General features: G+C 39.6%; 1 protein-coding gene across 4 annotated transcripts; it reads left to right on the top strand.

Annotated features, from left to right (window-relative positions):
* Positions 1-681: 681 nt before the first annotated feature.
* Positions 682-18,106, top strand: LOC130254376 (solute carrier organic anion transporter family member 1A2-like). 4 transcript variants are annotated; one of them, XM_056493829.1, is made up of 16 exons: positions 697-796; positions 1,670-1,741; positions 3,491-3,589; positions 4,682-4,823; positions 6,070-6,202; positions 6,888-6,994; positions 8,704-8,850; positions 9,149-9,247; positions 9,671-9,904; positions 11,917-12,081; positions 12,930-13,125; positions 13,932-14,097; positions 14,641-14,825; positions 15,344-15,408; positions 16,462-16,579; positions 17,389-18,106. In XM_056493829.1, the coding sequence occupies exons 1-16, from the start codon at positions 740-742 to the stop codon at positions 17,546-17,548; spliced, it is 2,145 nt and encodes a 714-aa protein (XP_056349804.1). In that variant the 5' UTR covers positions 697-739; the 3' UTR covers positions 17,549-18,106. The 4 variants fall into 4 exon arrangements, with proteins under 4 accessions (XP_056349806.1, XP_056349804.1, XP_056349807.1 ...); XM_056493831.1 differs by lacking the exon at positions 1,670-1,741 and having other exon boundaries at positions 682-796; XM_056493832.1 differs by lacking the exon at positions 697-796 and having other exon boundaries at positions 1,670-1,776.

Genomic DNA, 18,106 nt, shown 5'->3' with positions numbered 1-18,106 from the left:
TTAAAAGCATGTAAAGAGCTTTTTACTTGAGAGTTTTTCCCATGTGTGGGAGCTGAGAAGATACCGTATCAGAAGTTAAGGTTTACTGAATCCCAGTCCCACCCTTATTGCACCTTTTACACATGGCATTTAGGATTTTGGTGTGTGTCAGCAGTTCTTTCTGGGAGGGAGGCAAACACAAGTGTCAACAAGAGATTTAAGGTCACAAATGAAACCTGTCTCAGTGCCAAAACATGAAGGCCTGTCTACTGGTTCTGAGGTGTGATGTCTAATGGACTTAATTGAAGTCAAATTATCCCTTTCTGTCATGTAAACTAGAACTATTTCTGTTTGGTCAAATTACTCTCTGATTTTGCAACATCCAGTAATCAGTAACATAATCTCATTCCCTGTCACCCTTCCTAGAACTCCACCCAGCCTGTAAATTTACCCACTTAGGTGCACTCTTAAAATTCCTTTCTGGCTTGTGGGTGCTCTCTGGGTGTCTTCAGTGGACAGGAGTGTCAGCACTTCGTGCTCAGAGATCTGACACAGATGTAGCCCTCGGCCTTTCTTTCATTTTTTTTTTTTTAATTTTTTTTTTCTATTTTTTTTTTTTTTTATTTAGGGAAGATATGAGCTTAATTTTCCTGCTAAGCACTCAGTCCATGTCTGTCTCTCTGTAATGCACAGCTGAAACAATTTGGCAAAAACTCAAGTTTGGCTCCATGCTTGGTTAATTTTCAACAATGTAGATTTAATGTCAAAGTTCAAGTGTGCCATATCAGTGATTGCTTGCAGAAACCTTTTCAAAACTGTAAGTACCTAATTGTTTTGCTGTGAGAATATTTTCCGTTGTCTCAGTCTAATAGCGCTTGAGTAACAGTTTGAACTGCACCTAGTAAAACAAGATTTCAAAAAGCTTTTTGCTACCAGAAAAATAAATTAGTTAAAAATTGACACTGTAATTGCTTTCTGAATCATTATGTTTTGTGATTTTTTTTTTTTTTTTTTTTTTTACCCTGAAAACAAAATAAAGATGTGGCAGTTTATCTATATGACTAAGCTGAGCTAAATGGAAGATGAATTTTACTTTGAAAGTAGCACGTCCTCTTGGGATTTAGGCAAGACAACTTGCAAAGCACTGCATCATCAACTTAATCCAGATATTTGGGTGCTTTTGTTCTTTTTATTAGTTAACTAGAGTGAAATGTAAGATGTATTGCTGGGTTTGTGTGGGACAAAAGGGACCCAGGTGGTACCTCAGTGCCTGCCTGCTGCTGTCAGCTGCACACCCAGCAGGTCTTGGCCCCACAGGAGGGATCTGCCCTGGTTTGGAGCCACTTGCTCAGCCCAGCTCCCGTCAGTGCTGTGTGTCCTGCAGCTGCTTGGAGCTGCCCACACGGTGAGAAACCTCCCTGCCCTCTGCCCAGTGGGATCTTCTCATCACCCCTCTGCCCTCCTGGCTGCCCCTGGGGATTTAGTCACACGGTGGGGATGACTGGAAGAGGCAGTGCTGGTGTCATTGCTGACTTCCCAGCCTGCCACAAATGTGTCACCAAAGTGCAGAAGTGGAGGGAGGAATTTTACTGCCCTCTTCCCTGAAATTACAGTGAACATTGCAGGCTTATGAGTGGGGCTCAGGGCAAACTTTGCATGGCTGTTTTAATAGAACTGTATTTTAATATAGCTATGTTTCAGCCAATTTAATGGGCTAAAGAGATTTGCAGATGAGTCTGAAGAGCCTGAGAGTGTAAACAAGGTACACAAAAGGAAAGGACCATGGAGGGCAAGAAGGTGGGAGAAGGGAGTGGGAGCACACTTGGTTCATCTTTAGGCACAGAAATGGCAATTTAAATTCTAACCTGGACTTGAAGTGTGGTGTGGATGCACCTGAGCTATGCACCTGTGTCTTTCTGGTAATTTAGGCTGTTAGTTTGCACTGGCTTCAGTAACATTTGATGAAGTATGACCACAAAATATCATAAAGCTGGGGAAAATAATTTCGGAAACAGAGCTGGAAATAATAATTCCATCTACTTTGTTATTCAATTAATAATCTTAATTAAGTAAAAAATTTATTGAAATACTTTTTTATTCTGGATCATAATTTATGCTCTGAGAGAAGGTATAAATAATTAAAGGCCAACAATGCTGTGTTATCTTCTGTAATTGCATGAAGAGCAGTGTGATGTGTCTGATTCCTCAAGCCAAATGGTAACAGGGTGCTGTCTGGTATCTTGGAGCACCAGAACAGAAAACCTGCATTTAGCCAGCTGATGTTCCCTGTGTGTGACAGTGAAATGCAGGCACTGGTGCAGAAAGGGAAAGAATCCCTTTGTTGAGTTTTGCTGTTGCTGGTGGGTTTCAGAGAAAAGCAGTATTTTGTTGAGGCATAAATGATCCCTGGGATATAAATCTTATTTCAAATAAAAAAAGGCAAAAAAAGCTGTATGATCACAGCTTAGTCCTGTGATTGAACACAGTTTGTGGGAGTGTCTGTGAGAAAAGCAGAAATAAAAACTCTCTGTCTATCATAGCTAATTGTCTGAGTGCTGACCACCTAGAGTTAATTGTAAAGTATTTTCAGGAATGCTGTGATAATGCATTACACTTTTAAAAACTGAAAGTGAGAAGGTAGCTATAGAAGGAGTTAATGGCAGTGAATTTGCTAGGAATCAAGTTAGTTAGGAAACACATTTGAGAGGATTAACATTGTTGTAGAAATTAATGTCTGAAGAGATTGACCAGGAGGGTGCCGAGTTGCAGAATCTGAAAGGCAGCTGAGTGCTCTTGGTGGGCTTTCCATGGAGTGGAAAACACAGGGCAGGGCAGGTGCTGCAGGACCACTTGCAAAGTGCATCCAAGACAAAAAAGGAGGAAATTAACCTGTATCCATCCTGCCTGTCAGGTGGGGCTCTGACTTGCTCTGGTTTTCTTCAGCTTGCTCCATCAGGCTGCATTGCACGACTTTATTTCATGGAGTCTCTGTAGGAGTGCTTAGAATGAGACCTGTTTAATTCACTGTGCAAGCCCTCAGATGTGCCTGGGCTTTTACAGGTAAGTATCCAAGTCCTGGAATATATTCCTCCTTCTTGGAACACATTTTTGAAATATATGTAAAATGTTAAAAAAGCAGGCAGCTTCAGACACTCTAATCATCAAGCTGAGATGTAGGCAGATGAATAAAGAGGAATATTTTTGAAAATCTTGGGAGGGAAAGGAGAATGGTCTGTTTTGTGTCCATTTAGAACTTGAGTTGGTCTGGTGCTTTTGGTTTTATTTTGTTTTCCTCTAATTCTAATGCCAAAAAGTTGTCTCTATACTAATCAAGTTATTTCATTTAGAATAAAATTGATTGGCTTGTAGGCTTTGTTGCAATACAGTTTGCAATTTAAAGAAAATGCTAAAGTATTAAATCTCTTAGAAGGAATGTAATATTTTTGCTAACATGGGACAAATTTCTTCTTTTCTCTCCTCTTTTTCAACACTCTAATGGCATGGCTGACAGACTCAGAAACAGGCATCAGTATCAGTTAAAAAAGGCAACATGAAGGAGCCTGAGAAGCCACGTGCAGAGGACAAAATCTGCTGCATTTCCAAGCTGAAGGTACAGCAATATTTTAGCAGTTTTTGCAGGAACACACTACTGTAATTACTTGCATTTACAGTATTTTGGTAGAAACTACACCCTAGACTAAATTAATGGATAACCTATTATTTTGTATCCTTAATGCCCTAACTAAGGTCAAAAAAGTTCATAAGCAGCTGTGCTGGTTTTTGCTCTGCCTGAACTTTACACTCTGTGATGTGCTGGAGGTATTGATGGGCTGCTGCTTTGAAGCTCCACCACTGAATTTCTGTAATCCCCCCATCTAACATGTTTACCCTTCCTTCTTAAAGCTGTGAAATGAGCCTTACTGCCTGGGATGTGGCAGTAAAAATTGGCTGTTGGTTTCGAGTAGTAATTCAAGTTGTCAAGAAATGCTAAAAAATCTTGTAAAATAGGTTTTAAAATAGTAATTGAAAACCCAAATACACTTCTATTGCTATTTAGCTTTTGCAGCAGATGCATTTAAAAGTAATATTGATTAAGTTTCATAAATGCTATTTATAGAGAAGCCTGAAGTTATAAGGATTTGAATACTACTGCACTCATTAATTTTCACTTTTTAATTGTCAGTTGCTATGAACTGCCTTGTAAAAAGGACATGTTATTTACTCCTTTTGGTCGAAATTCCTTGTTCTGGCCTCATGAGCTCTGCTGAGATGGGAGAGCAGATCCTGGACTGAGTAACCAGCCAAAGGGAATTGTCTCAGCTCTGCAAGAAATTTGTCATTGGGATGAGCAGAGGGTGGGAAGGTCCTGCAGGTGGCAACCTTGCAGCAGGCACACGGCTGCCTTGGCTGGGTAAAGGGGACTTGGGGCTTCTGAAGTCTTGGTCAATTAGAGAAGATGAAGACCAGAAATGCTGTTGTTTGTATGTTGGTTCGGTTTTGATTTTTGGGGATTTTTTGTTTGTTTCTTTGTTCAGCCAAGCCATAATTGTAGAAAAGAATAGATGATGGGATGTACACTAATCAGTGGAACAGAACTGCTCACTTTTTAAACTGGAAGCACACCTTCTGCAGGAAATGACCGTGGAATATCCATTAATATGTATTTTTTAATTCTTTATACATTCTCCTCTTCCCTTCCTAGGTATTTCTGCTGGCACTGTCACTTGCATTTCTTGGGAAAACAATGTCTGGTGCTTACATGAACAGCATGTACACACAGATAGAGAAACAATTTAATATCCCAGCTTCTTTGGTGGGCATCATCAATGGAAGCTTTGAAATTGGTAATCTCTCATTTTAATTTTTCTGATTCTTTGAAAATGTAATATATGGTATGAGTATGTATTAGTGACTCTCATTTGCACTCAATTACTGTGTGTGCAATAGTGGCTAACTCTGTCCTTCTTTTGAGCTGATATGTAACCATTCCATGTCTTGGAAATGAACAGGACCACTTGAATGGGCAAATCTAGGTTTAAAAACTGGTTCAGCTAATTTCTGGGCTATCATAACATATGACAGAGCAACTTAACAAAATAGAATTAGTTTATGTGCTGTGTGTTGAATCTTTCAGCAGAAAACAAAAAAAAACAACTATGTAAACTTTGTTTGAATTTAAGATCATATTTAGCATTTTGCAGTTCCTCTAATTAAACTTGTTTGGAGTGGACTGTGCATCCTTACCTGAACTCAAAAATATTTTAAGGTTTCATACTTGTACAAGTGATAAATTTGTCCAGTGATAAATTTAAATGTACATCTGTAAGTGTCATTCAAGCCCCTGGTTCAGTACAGCCTGTTTAGAAATTATACATAAAAAAGGCATTATTTTCTTTCAGAGAATGATGCTTGTCACTCAGAGACATGATTTTGTTCTTCTGACAAAAAGATAACAAAATTAGTAGGTGTGCCATTACTAAATTGCTATTTTTATAGAGCTTGATTCATAACATGAAGCTTGAGTCTTTTCTTAGTTGCATAGTAATAAATGGAGAAAATCAACTGATTTTAAGTGGAGGAGAGGAAAATGAAGGTTTTTAGTACATTTTGGTTTTAAATGGTACTAGGTATAATAACTTGTTTTTTTTTCTTCTTAAACAATTACTGAAATTAAATATTTAACTTATTCCTTTTTCTTTGTGATTGTCCTCTTGTGTTTCTTATTTGCACTACAAAAACCACATTGCAAAATAAGGTATCCTAAGGGAATAACTTCCTGAAACAGCTGTTATTCTGCAGTCCCTGGGCCTGATCTCTATGCAAAGTAGTGGGAAATTTCTTCTATATAAACATGCACTCAAAAATCTCTCTCACTGTGATCTCTTTTCCCTTCTGCCTTTTATTCTCATGTTCTTTCCATGTGATGTAACTCTTGCAAAAAAAGCTCACACATAGCAGGGAATTACTGCACCATGTAGGCAGCTCCCTGTCTAGTGACACTATTGCAAGACAAGAAAAGAAATGGGAGTTGAGCTTACAAGATCCTGGGATGTTTTGGTTTCTAAATTGTGAACCAGGTTCTCTTTGCAGGTAATTTGCTGCTGATAGCATTTGTGAGTTACTTTGGAGCAAAGCTTCACAGACCCAGGATAATTGCTTTGGGCTGTACAATTCTGTCCTTTGGATGTCTTTTGATATCACTTCCTCATTTTCTGTTTGGAAGGTGAGTGTTTTGCTTAACTCATAGCAGCTTCTGTGATCCTTACTGGCATTGATCTGTACATCTTTCCACTGTGTGGTTTGCTTGTGGAGAGAGACATTGCTGAGCATGGATTCCATATGATCATTGCAGAGCAGTTTCTTTGGTTTTGCTCCTGAGATGGCTTCAAGAGTCAGTCACACCTTCTGAGGAGAGTCACCCCTGTGGTGGGCACCTTCCCTTGACTCTGCCTTCATCCTTTTGCTGTCCCTTGAGTGGGGTGTCCCAGGTGACAAGGGCTGTGATGCTGTCCCTTTACACTGCTGCCTCTCACCTGCTTGCATGGGCACTCCAGGGTGACTTCCAAAGATCTCTCTGTCTGGAACCTGTGTTGACAAGCCTCTACTGACCATAATGATTCTTCAACTACTTTTAAATTACTTTTTACTTGCCTTAGAAAAATAGTAATGTGAGCTGGTGTAGGTTTTAATTAACAAAGTATTTTTTGATCCTTCAGTCTTATTGTGTCCAGTGTGGAATGGCTCTGATGGCCTTGGCAGCACCCTCTGTTGACTTCTGACAATGATTCCTTTCTTCCTACAGATACACACTCTTCTAATAGGTAGTTCCATTACTCCAGTGTAGACAAATGAGATGGTTCTCATGAATATCTTCTGCACCCGTACATGCTTTCCTTTGATTCCAACAGGTATCGTATTGAGAGCAGCATTTCACAACAAGAAAATTTTTCAGTGGTGCCTCTATGCCTTGTTAATCAAAACTTGTCCTCTTTGCCTACAGAGAAACCATCAACAGGTATGACTGTTCCTGTCTCTATTAATATTTTTCTATGTCTATAGTGTCTAAATAAGTAGCTTTTTATTATTATTAGCAATTGCTTCAGGGTTGTGGTTTTATCAGTACTTTTTGATGGCCAGGAAATTTCCTGGCCTTTGTTTCTTTGGCTCCTGAGCCAAAACATTTCTTTCATGCAGTTTTCATATTACCAAGGCAGTCTACTTTGGAGTAGTATAACACCAGCTTGTTCTCACACATGTTCCTCATTTTGATTTGAAATCCTATGATACTATGAGGAGGTGGGAAGTATATTTCAGCAATGGGTAAGAGGCATAAGGATGGTTTTGTGTTTGTTTTTGTTTTTTTTTTACTGTATCACCCAGGAAGTAAAGGAATGAGAAACAGAGCTAGAACTAAAATATAGATCTCCCTTCTTTTTAGCAAAAATAGTTTAAACTAGGCTAAAACTTGCCTGTGGGGCTGAAGCATGTACATGCCCTAGGAGTGTGCATGTAAAGGAACTACTGGGAAGTCAGAGGGCTCAGAGGAAGCCAACACACAAAATTATCACACTGAGGGTGGGATTAAGCTCCTGGGCCTTTAGCTACCTCAGAGGAAGCGTTCAGTCTGAGCCATCCCTTTAGGCTGGGCAGAGGAGAGCACAGAGCTCTTGCAGAGCGTGTCCCTCGCTGTGAGGGCAGGAGCAGAGCCATGGGGACACCAGCAGAAAGGCAGCCCAGGACAGAGCTGGGGCTCTGCACTGCAGCAGGATCAGATTTCCTCTGGGCAGGCCTGCTGATTGCTGGGAGCTTAGGTGGCTGGTGGGTGGTCAAAGTTAGATGACCCAAACCCCACAGTTCATCGTTAAACTTTGTGATGGAGTTCCTCCAGGGTGTGCTGAAGCTGAATCACTGCTGTAACACTGTCTGAATGCAGTGCCATCAAACCATGGCTTCGTGCTGGAGCTTCATCTGTCTCCATTTAGTGATGGATGCAGCTTCCAGGGCTACAAATCAGTTAAGATACCAATTTTTTGCATCTTTGAAAAAAGAAGTTGTGGAATGTGCACACCTAACAGCTCTTGGAATTAACCTTTTACTTGAAGATTTCAGATGCTGTATTTTCCCTTTTTATAAATGCAAGAATGAAGGCACGGAAAGATAAATAATTTTCATTGAAATGATGTACAGCCACTCAATATGCACACTAGAACCCACAGATCCTCAAGCCATGAATATACTTGGTGAGGTGATTGTTTGCCTATTGTCTATGGACAAGCAAGTCTGTGATATTCATATATATGAGTCCATTTCCTGCATGAAGTGAAAACTGGACTGAATTTGACCACACCTCCATGTGGATTGCTTCACTTGTTTGCTGACAGCAATCTGACATTGAGATCCAGGTTTCATCTGTGGCCAGTCACCCAGAAAGACAGCAGTTGCTGCTAACAAACCTGGTTTTTATTTGTTAATGAATTTGCACTGAGAAGTCTCAGCATGACAAAGTGGGAGAGAGCAGTGGAAACTGAAGCAGACTTTGGGATGAAGGAATCCCAGTTCAAGGAGAAAAATGAAGTAAAAAAGTGCTTTGACTAGTTATTAATTTTTTTTAAAGTAGTAAGGCCTACCCACCAAAGCTTAAGCCATTGGTCAATTCTTTGTCTCTAGGTTTTCATTAATAGTTGGGACTAAAACATTCATTCTGACTTTTTATTTTGTCCACAGGATGTGAAAAGGAGCCTGGGTCCTTGCTGTGGATATTTGTGATGGTTGGAAACATCGTGCGAGGAATGGGTGAAACTCCCATCATGCCTTTAGGCATTTCCTATCTGGAGGATTTTGCCAAATCTGGGAATTCACCTTTCTACCTGGGTAAATCTACCCTGCTGTGATAACTCTCCTTCTCCAAACACACACATAAACCAAAGCAAAAGAAAGGAGTGTTATGATGCTCTTCAGTCCAATAAGGGAAAACAGAAAACAGTAATTATTGCCTTATCAAAATAAGAATGTTGTAGAACTTGTTATTTAACCAGAGAGGAAGTTGTTGGAATGAGGCCATTTTTAGATGCAAATGTTTTTCCAATAGAGCTGTCCTAACCACATGTAACAATTTCAAGAAGATAATTATGTCTGGGTTCTAATTTATGTTCTCTTTTTCCTATTCTAGCTTGTCTACATACAGCAACTGTAATTGGCCCCTTCCTTGGTTTATTGTTGGCTTCATTCTGTGCAGAGCTGTTTGTTGACATTGGATCAGTAGGTGCAGGTAATAGTGAACATATAAAACCTTATTTTTAAGTCTATAGTTGGTGTATTTTTCAGAACTAAAGTATATTTTCTTGCTTATGTGTGTTAAACCTACCTGAGTTGTTTCTTTTGGAATGGAAGGTCTGTGTAAAGTATTAAATTCATATATAAGCAAATCAATCTGCTTATAAATTTTTAGATGAAAAATTTTTATCTGGCTTAACAAAGGAAAGGACTAGAATTAATTTAATACAAGCCACTGAAATTTGCTGGAAAATTAGCAATATTAGAAGACTGGAGAATATTGTCCTTCATTTTAAGGAGCCTCACTTTAAGAATTGTTAAAATGCTTTTATGCCAGAGATGACTAGGAAAGCACAAAATGGCAGCGAAGAATATTTCTGAAGTGACCCAAGATATCTGTTTTTGTGTCTTATTATAGATGAGATAACAATAACAGCTACTGATGCCCGCTGGGTTGGAGCATGGTGGCTGGGCATTTTGATTTGTGCTCTGCTGAACCTTCTTGTGGCAATACCCTTTTGGTTTTTGCCCAAGTCACTTGTGAAGGAAGGTGAAACCAGTGAACCTGAAGAGGCAAGTGAAAAAAGTGTAGCACCACTGCAAGAAAATGATAAAAATGAAACCAAACAGACCATGTATGAAATTGCTAAAGGTAAGTTATATATTTTATCTCCTTCTTACTTTAGTCCTAAGGTGTGAACTCTGTGTACTTGTGTAATTAAAGATGGGTCCAAGATAGGCAATGTCTACTCTGTGTTGATGTGTCTGTAGTTTCAAGGCTTTGTGCAGGAGTTTAGAATGGCTCCTTGCAGAGGAAAAATGGCTGATTTCATAGGTCTAGGATCTGGACTCCTTCCTTTTACCCCCTTGCATTTCAGGTGTATGTAGAATTATTTTTTTTTTTCCCCTGTGAGATGGCTAAAGCACTGAAATCTGGTTAGGAATATTACAACTCGGTGAGCTGTGGATGAGTTGCAGATATTGGTTGCCTGTACTCCACATTCTCTGTGCAGAAAAGCAGAAATTCAACATAAAATTGTGCAGAGCTTAAGTGTCTCATAAATATTTAATTACTGTTGAGCAAAGATGTATTTCACTCACCTTTATTCATGTTACTACTGGCAGCTTTCACATCCGTGTCTTTCAAATCTATGTATCTGTAGGAGGTTATATTTTTCCTTCCTTATTTGTAGGAAACATCCTTCACACATTTCCTGGTTGGAAATGCAAGTAAGTAAACTATGTTAAAGTGATCTTCAGAGTAGTGTCCTGATCCTGTCCTGCTCAGGGCCCTCTGACAGGACCTTCATTTTTGGAAAGTAAGTGCCTGCTATTTCCAGCTGGTCCTGAAAATTCACCATACCCAGAGTGAGTGCTTAGGTCTTGGCTGATATTGCAAGTTTATTTTGATAAACACAGCAACCTTCTGCTATCCCGTAGCCTTAAATGAATCCATGAATAAAATACTGTTCTAGAGAGGAAAGGTTCCCAGCTCAGATGTGGGTCCTTAGTGCTCCAGGGTCCCTTCAGAGCTTGTGTTTTCATGGCCATTCCCTCCCTGCATTGATGTGAATGTTTGCTGTCCCTGAATATCCTGAATGCAGAACCTTTTCATCTCACAGGAGAGTTGTTGCAGGAGACTTGTGGAGGTCACCTGGTCCATATTCAGACAAATTCTTAATCACCAGGGCTTCCAAGTCAAACTTGATGTTCTTAAATGATGTTCTGTAGTTAAAAATAACTTTAAATAAAATTAATAACAACAAAACTTCCTTAAGAAGCTCTGATTAAAAATGTCACTGCATCTGTAAATAATGGAGCCTATTTATAGTGTTTGCAATATTTTACTAATTTTTGAAAGATTTGCTTACAGATCTTCTTCTAATCAAGTACTTGCTTACCTCTGAAGGATATACACCCATCCTAACTTGTTGCCCACTTTCAGTGAGGCCCAGTTATTTTGTAGATGCTTCTATTTATCTGCAGAGTTTATTGACAATAGCTCAGCACATTGATTAATGGAGAACATTAGACAAAGGGGAACTGTGGGGCTTTTTCATGGTTCAAATGCTGACTTAATGGGCATTACACAGAGAAAGGACCTGTGTAAATTAGTTTCTCAGATGATTATTACTTGGCTGAAAACTGGCTGCTGGAGGTTTTGAGAGGATGGTGGGAATAACTGTGGTCACAGCTCTCTTCAGGCCTCCTCTGCTGCCCCAGCAGCAAAATCCAAAATAAGTGTTCAGGTCTCTGGGGGCAGCTTGTTACAGCTCTGTAGTGCGTTTGCACCCTGTGTAGGCCAGCTGCAGGACAGGGGTTTTGGTGAATGCTCTGGGAGCATGAGATCAGAGAAAAGGGAGGAAAGGTGCAGCAGTAGCTGCTGTTGCTGCTGTGTTTTATTATCTTTTATAATAAACAGCTTTTATAATGTAACAGCTGCACCGGTGTGTGTGTATGTATGTGAGGGTTATCTTTGGGTACAGAAGATGTGCCAGACCACCCTGGGCTAAGCCTGGCTAATCTCTGGCCCATGGTGTCTGGCAAAGCACAAGATGCAGTCTGACCCAGCTCAGGACCATTTCTGCTCCCCCACAGCCCTGCTGAGCAATGGGACATTGTTTTCATGAAGCATCACACTAACTCATGGCATTTTCATTCCAGATTTCATCCCCTTCCTCAAGGCTCTGCTTCACAACCCCGTGTACATGTTATTTATATGCATAACTGTGTTGCAGTTCAGTGCCTTTGATGGCATGATATCCTTCCTGCCCAAATATCTGGAGCAGCAGTTTGGAAAATCTGCATCAGATGCCATCTTCTTAATTGGTATGTTTGCATTTTGGTTTGCTCTGTTCTATCAATTAGTGATGTCTCTATCCAAATTATCTATTTTTTTACATAGATATGTATATTCATGTGTATTTACTTATCCATACTAAGGTTAAATGCTTCTACAGGTGGGGGTTATCACACTACAAAGCATTTCTAAATGTGAATGCATTTTCTGCTAAACAACTAATTTTTTTTTTGTGCAGAATTTTTGTAATCCAATTTCCATCTTCTGGATTGGCTCAAAATTCAGCTGATATGAAACTAAGCCATGTGATGTTTGTGTAGAATCACTTCCAATGTGTCTTTCAGTCAGAATTTGCTTCATTAAAGTATCAATCAGCGCAGAACTGTCAGAGCACATTCAGTAATGTCATCTCAAAACTGAAAGTCTGTTCCTCCTTTCTGTGATGCTCAGAGTGCATTAATATGTATATTAATTAAGATGTGAGCACTAGCTTATATTACTCACTAGCTTATATTTCTGATGAGTTTCTCAGTCAGCTGGAGAGGTTGGATTGAAACCATTTTTTTTTTTAGTTGAACCTAGAGTGCGGCTCTAGATTGCAATTTTCCAGTGATGCTTTTAGTCTTGCCCTGTAGCTCACTCCCCAAGCAGTTCTTACCTGCTCTTGGCTTTGGCTTTGGCTTTGACTTTTGGGTGTGAAAGGGGATTTGCCCATTTCTGACTGTAGTTAAATTATTCAATCACAGGCACTCTTTCAGTCTTGGCCAGACACAACCTTCCCTTACAGCAGCTGTAGTAGCTACTTGTCTAGCTGCCTAGTAGAGTAGCTTTGATGGTCTCCTTCACTTTAACATGGAAGTTTCACTTGTTTGAATAGGTGTTTACAACTTACCAGTTCTGTGCGTTGGGTATTTTTCTGGCGGCTTATTCATGAAGAAATTCAAGATAAATATCTATCAGGCTGCGAACATAGCATTTTGGGTATCTTTACTGGAGTACCTCCTCTACTTTGCTGCCTATTGGACTGTCTGTGATACCTCACCAGTTGCTGGTCTAACAGTTTCCTATCAAGGGTATGTTCTTTGGGACTCAAGAGGACTTCAGTCTTTAGACACCAGGATGATTTTTCTTGTCAAGAATCAGCCAGGAGCTCCATTTCAGTTCCCTATTGTAATTTCTCAAGGCTTTTTGCTTGCATGAGACAGTAGGTCTGTAATCCCTGTTTCAAACAATAAAAATGTATTAAAAAGTATATCCATATCAAGACTCATGTGATTGCATGCCCATATTAATTCTGTTACTAATACAATTAGTAAAGTCATGTAGCTGCAGGTGGAAATAAAAATTGTTGGTCAAATCAGGTGCACATTAGTGCAATTTCAGAATGAGAGGAAAAAACTCCCCTTCTTGATCTTATACTGGTTTGCTCAAATTTGATTACTCTCAAGGTATTAGAGGATATTTTATCTGCGTTTTCTTGGTTTGAAGCCTGCCATTAATCACTGGAATCAGAGGATGGTTTGGGCTCGAAGGGATCTTAAAGATGCTCAATTTCCAACTTCCCTCCCATGGGCAGGGACACCTTCCACTAGACCAGGTCATGTTGTGTGTCTGTAAAATGGACATGGAGGTGTAGATGCAACACTTATGGATCTCTATGCCATAGGTGAGAAAAATGCTGTAGGGGATGCATACCAAATTTATAATATTAATGTAATATAAAACAATTTAGTGCCCTATAGAAAGGTGTGACTTCAGGGTAGGAGAATGTAGGGTCCTGATTCAACACTTGAGCTAGAACAGGACCTTAAGCATTGCAAAGGGTTACAGTGGGTATCTTATTATTGAAATATTTATTCATCTTCAAAATGTGTTTCAGAATAGAGCAAGTTTCATACGCAGAAAATACTCTGCTGGCTGGCTGCAACATGGATTGTGATTGTCCATTTAAAATATGGGACCCTGTTTGTGGCAGCAATGGAATTACTTACGTGTCACCTTGTCTTGCTGGGTGTAAATCCTCAAGAGGAACTGGAAGAAGTGTGGTAATTACTGTACTGTACCTATAAAATATAGTAGGTGACAAATACTTATATGAATATAGGGTGGGGAATAGCCATGCATTTAATATATAAGGTGAAAGATTTGAACAAATTCTTTGAATAGCACCAGAAATTTCAAACTACATATGAAAATTAGTTGAAGCTTAAATTAAAAAATAAAGTGAACAAGAGTCCTTCTCTATTAAGAATGAAAGGAGTCTTAAATGCTTAACATGGAGTGAGAAATTATTCTGAAGGTATTGCCAATTAGAAGCCTGAATGCCCAAGAACGTTTCAGCCAAAGTGGAAGTGTACAGCATGGACTTAATAATCTCTTTTACCCTGTAGATTTAAACAAGTAACCAGGTATTGTTGAACTTTTATCCCTAAATACAGGGGATGGCTGGATCTGTGGCCACAGGGCAGTGCTGCTCATGAGTAGCAAGCTCAAGTGCAGGAGACAGTGAGATGAGTGCCACCAGTGTGGGTTTGCCACTCAGTGTGTGACTTTGGACAATCTGTGTGATTAAAATACTCTTTTGACAGGTATTTGAGAACTGCACCTGTGTTGCAGCCTCAGGGGTTTCATCTCAAAACATCTCTGCAACTCTGGGCCAGTGTGATGGACATGAAAACTGTGACAAGATGCTCCATTATTTTTTAATATTGTCATTAGTCTGCAGCTTCATTTTTTCCTTAGCAGCCATGCCTGGATACATGGTCTTGATAAGGTACAGTAAAATTTCCTTGTCTTAAGAAATCTACTGAGGTTTTAATTCTGCAGGGAATTACAAGTGTTTTAGTTTGCAAAGCAGGAAGAGCAGAAAAGTCTTGTCATTTGCATGCTGTTAAGTTATGTGTCATGTCACCTTTGTAATCTGATGTTGCTTCTGGCAATCAGCTTTATGCTGAGTGAATGCAGGACCACTGAGTCAGGGCACTGGGATGTTGAGTGGTGTGTGATACCCATGTGTTTATCAATCACAGGAACATGATGTTGATTAAGGCACAACTACCCTGCACTTTGTGTTGGCCTCAGTAAGAGGATGATACCTGGACAAGTATAATTTCCTTTTGTGATTTAACAGACCTGGAGATCACCTAATGATCATAATGAACTCTTTCAATCAATTCTCTTGTAGAATGGCTTGGGCCTAATGTGATGAAGAAATTGATTTTAAAAAAAGGGTTAAACATCTCTTATTAGTGTCACCTCTACGAATAAGTGTACAATGTAATTATCATACAGGTCTCTAAAGCCTGAAGAGAAGTCATTTGGAGTGGGTATCCATGGGCTGGCTTCAAGAGTATTTGGTAAGAAAATATCTAACACCCTTCAGAAGAACAGTTAGTGCTGACCTAGAGTTAGAGAAGAATCACAGCAGGGCTTTGGGTGTGGCACGAGTCATTCCTTCTATGGAGTGCCTTTGATCAGGAAGCATTTAGGATTTTTTTTTTTTTTTTTTTTTTAATAGAAATGCTTGCAGTTTCTGTTCTGGATAATAGGCTGGTATCTTGGTTTAACCCCCAGTCAGGATCAAAGTAGTATGCATCCACTTATTCTCCTCCCACATGGAACTGGGAGAGAGCTGGGGAAAAAGGTAGAACACACAGGTTAAGAAAACAATAGTTTAGTCATGGAGGTAAAGTAAAATAATAACAGGGAAAATAGAAAGAGGAATAAAACAAAGAAAAATGATGCAGAAGAAAATTGTTTGTGATCTGCTGACCAATACTCATCCTGCTCCCAAGCAGCGGTCGGTCTCTCCCGCCCCCTTCTCTCCAGTCTGTGTACTAAGCATGACATTCCAGGTTATGGGATATCCCTTTGGCCAGCTGGGATATGTCCTGGCCAAGCTGCCCCCTGGATTCCTGTGCAGCTCCTCAATGACAGAGCACGAGACACGGAAAACTCCTTAACAGCAGCTACAACACTGGTGTGTTATCAACATTATTCTTGCATTAAATCCAAAACACAGCACTGTACCAGCTGCTAAGAGCAGCAGAGACTGCATCTGCTGCTCCCTGGAAAGCCATTTGGCATTCCTTCACTCGTGCTTATTGTTTGTTTATTGAAGGCAGCATTGCCTGTCACTGATGGGAGCAAACGCTGAGCTCTCAATAGGAAACACTGTCTGTGTCCTGTGGCATGTGGGTGTTGTTCAACAGGCAGCACGGGAGAAAATCTCTTGCTGAGGGTCGGTGGATAAGGAAGAAGAGAGAGCACAAGAAATATAGAGGATGTGGCTCATGCTGCCAGAGGACAGTGCAGATGGAAAAGGTGACAAACAGCATAGGCTATGTGGTGTATCTGATAAACCAGAAGGAAACTGCCATTCACAAAAATGTTGCTAATATTCTTTGTAGCTGGAATTCCATCTCCCATTTATTTTGGAGCTTTGATAGACACCACTTGCTTGAAGTGGGGTACTATGACTTGTGGTGGAGAAGGAGCATGTAGGATGTATGATATTGTCGCATACAGGTATATTTTCTACTTTATTTTAACTTCTTTCTCACTCTTACTGCATGCATTAGAGATGTAATTTTATGCACTTTGTCTTCCTAGCAGACTAACTGCTCCTGTGTTAGAGATATGACACAATTTTCTTTGGCATTGACTTTATTTATCAAGTGCAACCTTTGACACAGACATTGGAAAAAACCTTTGAACAGAAATGTTCTGGTGCCATAACATTCACTAATAACCTTTCACGAGAACAAGCCTCAAAAACACTGACTAATGATAAAAATAATGAAAAGCAGTTAGCTCATGTGGGGAAAAGTCACTGAGTAACTGCAGTATCTGTGAACAGACGATGGTTGAAGCAGTGCTTCAATAAGACACAAGTTGGTAATTGGCCCAGAATACTGCACATCAGGTTTTTGTAGCACTTCAAACATGGTTGTGGGTTTTTTAAAAAAAAAAAAATCTTGTTGAACTCATACTAATTCCTTGTAACACTGAGTTGAGGTTGATTTGGAATAATATTCTCATGAATATTTAGTAGTTTTTACCAGGTAGTTTGAGCCCTTTCAGGAATGTCTCTTTTCCCTATGGATAAAGCCATAACAGTATCAGGTGCCTGACTTCACTGGCTAAATCATTTGCCTGAAACTAGGAGATGTAAAAGGCCATTTTGCTTCTCTGTTCTCACATTCTCATCTTCTGTGACATCCAAAAGCATCAGGGCACAAGTTTTAGAGAGTGGCTTAACAAAATAATGTTTGCTGAATAGTCTTGCCCCCTTTTTACAAATGCATATATTTAATAAATCTCATTATTTATTTCAGGTGGTTCTATCTTGGCCTGCCAGCAGTGTTACGTGGAGTGTCCTACATCCCAAGCACACTAGTTCTCCTCATTCTAAAGAAGAGACTGAAATCTGAAAAGTCAATATTAATGAATGTCCCAATAGAAATGCAGGATAAAGGACAAGAAGCAGAGCAATAGCATTTCACAGAAGGACATGTTGGGGAAAAAACATTGCTGTGTTAATATTGGATATATCCTTGTGAAAAACTTTGTACTTTAACTAATGAACACTTGGACAGAGATGAATAGAATTATATATAGCTGTGTCCTACTTATGTTACAAAAGTATCAGTTTGCAAACAAAAAGCAGGAGAAAAATGTTTGGTGCAAAAGAACAAGGACTAGAAATAAGAAAATTTATGAAATGCCAGGTTTGAGTTGTCTGAGCAAGGGGCTGTGAAGCAGAAATGTGTTCAGTCCTGTTTCACTGAAAATAGAGAGAATTTTGAATTTGACTCCAAGTAATGCCAGGTTTCCTCTTGGAATTCTTACACAGTTTCCATCAGAGTCTCTCTCACTGATTGTAGACAGCGTTTGTGAGTTCTTCAGGCCCCAGTTTTCCACAAATTTATTTTCAGGCAGGGGTTGTTTGTTATTCTGCATAGTATAGGTGTTCAGTATATTGACAACCTGGTTTATGACATGGTCTGGGTGTTGTGGCAATAACAAATTTAAAAATTACATTTTTAAGAAATG

This window comes from Oenanthe melanoleuca, chromosome 5, assembly GCF_029582105.1.
Source record: "Oenanthe melanoleuca isolate GR-GAL-2019-014 chromosome 5, OMel1.0, whole genome shotgun sequence".
Taxonomy (NCBI): domain Eukaryota; kingdom Metazoa; phylum Chordata; class Aves; order Passeriformes; family Muscicapidae; genus Oenanthe; species Oenanthe melanoleuca.
Note: the sequence above shows the minus strand (reverse complement) of the source record. Positions and strands in the feature narration are given on the sequence as shown.

What these genes read in the sequence shown, in the direction of transcription:
- LOC130254376 (XM_056493829.1), top strand. Translation starts at nt 740, where the DNA reads ATGTCAAAGTTCAAGTGTGCCATATCAGTGATTGCTTGCAGAAACCTT. An exon ending in GCAGAAACCTTTTCAAAACT is followed by an intron (nt 797 to 1,669) that starts GTAAGTACCTAA and finishes ATTTTAATATAG; the next exon opens with CTATGTTTCAGCCAATTTAA. An exon ending in CAATGGAAGCTTTGAAATTG is followed by an intron (nt 4,824 to 6,069) that starts GTAATCTCTCAT and finishes TTCTCTTTGCAG; the next exon opens with GTAATTTGCTGCTGATAGCA.